Source organism: Mercurialis annua, linkage group LG1-X, assembly GCF_937616625.2.
Source record: "Mercurialis annua linkage group LG1-X, ddMerAnnu1.2, whole genome shotgun sequence".
Lineage (NCBI taxonomy): Eukaryota > Viridiplantae > Streptophyta > Magnoliopsida > Malpighiales > Euphorbiaceae > Mercurialis > Mercurialis annua.
This window is the reverse complement of record NC_065570.1, coordinates 18204719-18211170: the sequence shown is the minus strand read 5'-3', so window position 1 is coordinate 18211170 and position 6452 is coordinate 18204719. Positions and strand designations below refer to the sequence as shown.

Genomic DNA, 6452 nt, shown 5'->3' with positions numbered 1-6452 from the left:
TTAAATGCGCATTCGGAGTATCGGCTGGTAACTTCTTGGGTTTTTTGGTTCACCAGCGGGGAGTAGAGATAGATAAAAACAAAGCCAAGGCGATCATTAATGCTGAACCGCCTAAAACAAAGAAGCAGCTTCAGAGACTAATCGGTCAAATAAATTTCCTCAGACGATTCATAGCAAACACAACAGGCCGACTTCGCAGTTGGAGTGTTCTGCTACGAGGAAAAGAGACCGATCACTGGATATGGACGGACAAGCAGCAGAAGGTGTTCGACGATTTAAAAGAGTACTTGGCCAAACCTCCGGTCATGACCCCTCCAAAGCCGAATGAACCATTGTTGCTTTATCATCGGCTGCATATGAATCCCTGGGGTGTATGCTCGCCCAAGAGGAAAACGGGGTCGAAAGAGCGGTCTATTATCTGAGCCATGGGCTGACCGATACTGAGATTCACTATACTGACATAGAGAAGATGTGTCTATGTTTGTACTTTACGTGCTGCAAACTACGATATTACCTGTTGCCAGTAGTGTACGTACTATCCCAGACCGATATCATTAAATATATTATGTCAAAACCATACTTAAGAAATCGGATTGGGAAGTGGGCGATCGCTATGTCCGAGTTTACATTGGTGTATGTTCCTCAGAGAGCAGTAAAAGGACAAGTATTTGCCGATTTCCTGGCCGATCATCCTGGTATCACCCTTACGGAGGAAGTAATTAGTTGCTGCGACATAGCCATATGGGAGATGTGGTTCGATGGGTCCAGGACTAGCCAGGGGGCAGGCGCCGGAGTACACATCGTCTCGCCCCTAGGGGCATCTTACCGACTATCGTTCAAACTCCAGTTTGAGTGTACCAACAACCAAGCAGAATACGAAGCCCTGATATTCGGTCTCAAAATTTTGGCCGAGATGGGGGCAAAGGCAATCAACGTTAGAGGCGATTCTTTGTTGGTCATCAAACAAGTGATTGGGGAGTTCAAGTGCGAGTCCGAGCTATTGGTAAGGTATTGCAACAAGGCAAAACATCTGATCGAAGGCTTTCAAGATACAAGGCTGGAATACACCGAGAGGGCGGATAACGGTATCGCAAATGATCTGGCTCAACACGGCAGTGGGTACAAGATGAATATCCATTTCGACGCAATCGAAAGAGAAACGCCGAATCTCCATAATGGGGGCATCATCATCGACGAGAGGAAGTATTCGGCCTACCAATTGGATATCACCCAAGATTGGAGGACTGAAATCCTAAGATGGTTTGAGGAACCAGACCAGACGAATAGGAGGTTAAGGACCCTGGCCTTAAACTATGTTGTCCTAGCAGGCGAGTTATACAAAAAGGGTTTTGAAGGGCTACTCTTCAGATGCATCGGCCCAAAGGAAGCAATGTTAGCAATGGCCGAAGTACATGAAGGGATAGCGGGCGCTCACCAGGCAGGCCCTAAAATGAGATGGCAGATCCATAAATACGGCTTCTATTGGCCGAAAATGGAACAAGACTGCATAAGATATGCTAAAGGGTGCGAAGTCTGTCAGAAATGTGGCCCGATACAGCACGTCCCGGCCGAGGAACTGCATTCCATCATCAAGCCGTGGACATTTAGAGGATGGACGGTCGACCTCATAGGGAAAATATATCATGGCTCGTCAGATGGCCATACTTTCGTCATCATCGCCACTTGCTGTTTCACCAAGTGGGTCGAAGCCAGACCTCTTAAATCGCCCACGCAAGAGGCTGTCATCAAGTTTTTTAAAGAGTACATCGTTCACCGACATGGCTTACCCGAATCAATAACCACTTATCAAGGGATGATGTTCACAGGAGGCGATATTGTTTGGTGGGCATCATAGATGAAGATCAAAATGCTGCACTCAACACCATACGCGCAAGCTAACGGACAGGCCGAGGCGACGAACAAAGCTATTAAGCTCATCGTTCAGAAGATAATTGAAGAAAACCCAAGATAATGGCATGTGTTGTTGCCAGAGGCAGTTTGGGCGAATAGGACCAGCCAGAAGTCGGCCACAGGAACTTCGCCTTTTCGGATGGTGTATGGGTATGATGCAATGTTTCCAATGGAGCTTACTGTGATGTCTACTCGCCGTTTATACCAGAGTAAATTATCCAAGGACGATTACTTTGACAAAATGGTGATAGACTCCTTGGATCTCGATGAGGAGAGATTGGCAGCGTTAGATCACCTTGAAGCCCAAAAAAGAAGGGTTGAAAGGGCATATAATAAGCGGGTAAAACCGAAGTCATTTGCCATAGGCGATATGGTATGGAAGGAGATCCTACGTATTGGCCATAAAGATACGCAACTTGGTAAATGGAGTCCGAACTGGGAAGGTCCGTTCATCGTAACTACCAAGTTGACAGGCGGTGCGTATGTCCTGGCGAATATTGACGGATAGGAACATGACAGGGCGATCAATGGTCAGTTTCTAAAAAAATATGTTCCCAGTTGTTGGGAAAACATTGACCGACGGTTGTTTGGAGCCGACGAAGAATGACACCTACAACAGATATTTATCGGACGTACTAAGCCGATAGGTGTTTTCACCAAGGCCGACATATATGAACTGGAGTTCTTTTTATATATTATTCGGCCAAGCACTTTTACAAGCTTACTTTAGCAAGGCCGATACATGTAAAAACCTTATGTTACGATCGGCCATGTATTGTTACGATTGAGTTTTTTCAACGGGTACTCCGTTTTTCTCAACTATTTGATGTAATAATTCATAATAATAAAAATGCAAACTTATGGCAAATCAGACTTTGCGAGACCGATTAAACAGGTGTAAAATGCATGAACACTATGGATTATGAAATATTCGGTCCCTCAGCCGATTTAAAATAAAATTGTGATAATGTTTACAAAGCAGTAAAAGATTCGGCCACCGAGCCAAATCAAAAGCAGTACGGTTCAAACATTCAAACATTCAAAAATTGTTCTGAATTAATAATCATTACAGGGGTTCCAAAAATGACGGAAACAAGCGCCCAGCTTGCTCCGAATCTGGCTAAATTCAGTATTCGCCGCCTCATACTTCGGTTTAAGCTTTGTAAGATCCCCTTTAAGAAGTCCCCGCAATTTCTTAACCTCGATGCCCTCCACCATCTCATTATCCAGCGAAGCCTCCATGTCACAAATACTTTTTTGCTCCGAATCCAGCTGAAGTTGCATAGCAGCAATCTTCTCCTCCAGCTCTTTGGCGTGGGTTCGGCGACCTTGGAGTGTAGCAACCGCCAACTTCACCGAGGCTTTCAAAGTGTCCAGATTCTCTTTTGCCTCCTGTTCCTGGCGAGTCAATTTATCATGATCAGCCTGCGTCGTGACCGAGTCCAGGTACATCCTCTGGAAAGCCGGAATAGAAGCCGAAAGGTTGGTTACGGAAGAGCGCGCTTCATCGGTAAGAATCTCGGCGGGGGCATCGGCCAAAGCTGTTGCTGCAATCTTCAAGTTTTTGACATTTTCGGGCAGCTTGAATAGGGCGATACCTTCCTTCTTCATTTGCGCCATCACCTCGAGATGGTCTTCCCAATTGACGGAAAGACGACTAATCGCCTCCGTTGGAGTATCGTCGGTAGAGATGATGGCAGGATCATCGTCTTTGATGTCTGAGTCAAGGAAGGCTGCTGCTTTTGCCGCCACGTCATCATTGGCCGAGGTCAAGGGAATCTGCCATGTTTGCCCATAATAGAATATTAGCTGCAAGGCGAAACGTTTGAATAAGAAATTTAAAAGAACATACATTAGTTTTTGCTTTCGTGTTAAAATTAAGATACTCCGAAGCCAAAGGTGACAGCAGCTGGGGGGTTTCCATTCGCCCCATCCGAGGCATTAGGGGTCTGAGAACTGGTGGCCAGCGATGTATGTGTGTTCCCCTCGCCCTCGGTTGGTTGAGATTCGCTAGTAAAAGGGATGTAGCCCTCAACCTGCGTGTCGCCCCTCGATGACGAATGGCGGCTTTGAGATGGAGTAGCAGCTGGAGACGGATCAAACAGCGAAGACCCTTTTCTCTCGGCCGTTGGTTTGACAGATTTGTCCTTCGGCTCAGATCGGCCTTTCTTCAATTTCAGCTCCTTGGTAGAAGCTTTTGCATGTCTTTTCTTCTTCGATTTCTTCGCTGCAGGGTTTTCTTCCTCGTCATCGTTATCCCAATTGTCCTCTTTTTCGAAATGGGGAATGCCAACTGATAGAAAGACAGAGTCAGAATATATATAATCTAAAAGCCAAACGAAGGTAATGATCGCCCATACCTGGGATTTTCTGGTAACCGATGCGCACCAGTTCATTAATAGCTTCTTTGTCAGGTGGACATCGGATGCCAGTATAGGTCACCCCCAAATCAGTTAAATCTACCTTAGACTTTTTAGACTTCTTTTTCTTAGGTTTTTTAATAGGGGTGATCGTAGTCATATTACATTTAGGGACGATTGGTGATTTATACTTGAATTTTGGCCGAACTTTTTCTAAAAAGAGTTGATAGGGCAGGTGTTTATATTTTTCCTCCCAAATTCTATCCCATTTTGCATAGAAATTTTGCCGAGCTATCTAAAGGGTCGAATTTAAATTTATAAAAACGTTCAAAGCGGGAAATTTCAAAATATAACCAATAATACCTGTGAAAGTTTGGCGTTTCGGAGCCTGCAAAAGAAATAAATCGGCATGAGTAGATTTTCTGTTTAAAGGAGGTAAATCAAAATTATGAAGCGAAAGAATTTCTTTAGGCGACAGGTCAAAAGAAGTTTGGACGATGGAGGTCCACCAGTTGGTGAATTCCGGAGTACAGGAAGGGGTGACAATGGGGCGAGATAGCTCGGACAAGGGAGGAATGTAAGCTTTGTTTAGGCGAATGATGTATTGAAGTTCGGAGTAGTTTTCTATAGAAGCTCTATGGGTCCCGCTATTATTGAAGGCGATCATTAAAGGACAGGGAAGGCCTTGGCAGAAACCAAATTGGCGAGACACAAAATTCAGACAATATGGTTCAACCCCACTGCGATCGTAGTCAAGCCCGTCTATTAAGTTCCTGGATTTAAGGGCGATTTCCCAATAAGGACCGCCGAGTTTTAATCTGGGATCGGCTTGTATGGCTTCTTCCATGTCTTTCACGTCCCATCCGGCGAGTAACCAAGACGGTGGATAAGCAAGTTGCAGGGCAGGACACATCAGTATTAATCTCGCCTGAGTTCGTAGCTCCCAGATTATTACTAGTAGATCACGTGGTTAAGTGTTTTTAACCAAAGAAGCCCTGTGAATATCTACATAGGTTCGTTAGAGTATCAAACCTCAAACCGATCCCGATTATAAATTCAAAGATTCGAGTCCGAAATAATTCCAGGCGAACAACTACAATTAACTGAAACTCCAGTTCGTTTCATATTGCATTTTGAGCTGTTAATCGGTAACTGAATGAATGTCGATATTGTAGTGTAATTGACTATATAAACAGCTTACTAATTAATTTGTTTAATTAATTTTATAGAGCAATAATATTATGGATTGTTTCAATAAATGTTTTTCTATTGCAATTTGAAATATTTCGATTGTTGGAGGAATCAAATGAAGAAAGTGATGATGAGATGGGCTTTAACTTGTTCAATTAAGTGCTTTCAACCGCTTTTATGAAATCATTAGTGTTTTTTTGTTGTTTATGCAAGTATGAAAAATAGGCTTAATTTATTGTTTTATCTAATTGTATAAACCTTGATATTTTTAGTTGTAGTAATGTGTTATTTCTGTGAAGCTATTAAATGTATGCACATGTATGTCCCTAAATAGATTTAGAAGCTGTATAGTGGTGTTTCCGCAATAGTTAAATCATGTTATTTAAATGTGCAGGGTAAATGTTACTCATGAAGTTGTGTAAATCAAATATCATGGACATAATTATAGTCAACAGACTAGACAATGAGGAACATTTTTTGTTCTATTAAAACTAGGGCATTTATCAACTTATGTATCAAAACACTTTTTATTTTATACCTACATTTAAGTGCATGTACTTTGTATAATCCATACCTATGCGTGTTGGCAGAAATGAAAAAGGTGAATGAGAGTGAGAATTTGACCCTTGAAAATACTTTTGATTTTATTTTAACTACTTTATCTTAATTATATAATAAAGTTTTAATCTATGATTTTTAATTACAGGTGACAAAGCTCAAGAAAATTCATTCAAAAGTATTTCTTTTGGATATAGGCCTAAGCATTTTTATTGGATACAGTCAGATGATTTTCGTTTTTAGAAACATATAGGCATTTTGTTTTATTGAATTATTGGTTGGAGGTAACATTATTTTATAGTTTGTTGTTCCTTGGGATAATTATATTTTTGGGTGATTTTGGAGTTATAAAAGTATTACTTTTGTTCAACATTTGGTTTTCATTTTACAATTTATGTTAAATTTGATCACTTATACCATAATTCATATGGC

The 6452-nt window shown here is 42.0% G+C and overlaps 2 protein-coding genes across 2 annotated transcripts; both read left to right on the top strand.

Moving 5' to 3' along the window:
* The first annotated feature begins 613 nt into the window (after positions 1 to 613).
* LOC126666480 (uncharacterized) lies at positions 614 to 1855 on the top strand. The gene has a single exon (XM_050359396.1). It carries the CDS (start codon positions 614 to 616, stop codon positions 1853 to 1855), a length of 1242 nt encoding a protein of 413 aa, XP_050215353.1.
* Positions 1856 to 2419, top strand: LOC126666464 (uncharacterized). The gene is made up of 2 exons (XM_050359395.1): positions 1856 to 1939; positions 1994 to 2419. Exons 1-2 carry the CDS (start codon positions 1856 to 1858, stop codon positions 2417 to 2419), a joined length of 510 nt encoding a protein of 169 aa, XP_050215352.1.
* The last annotated feature ends 4033 nt before the right edge of the window (positions 2420 to 6452 follow it).

Bases quoted from the DNA above. Each gene is read 5' to 3' on its own strand.
- LOC126666480 (XM_050359396.1), top strand. From the start codon at position 614: ATGTCCGAGTTTACATTGGTGTATGTTCCTCAGAGAGCAGTAAAAGGA.
- LOC126666464 (XM_050359395.1), top strand. From the start codon at position 1,856: ATGAAGATCAAAATGCTGCACTCAACACCATACGCGCAAGCTAACGGA. The intron at 1,940-1,993 runs GTTCAGAAGATA...TTGTTGCCAGAG, and splicing joins ACAAAGCTATTAAGCTCATC to GCAGTTTGGGCGAATAGGAC.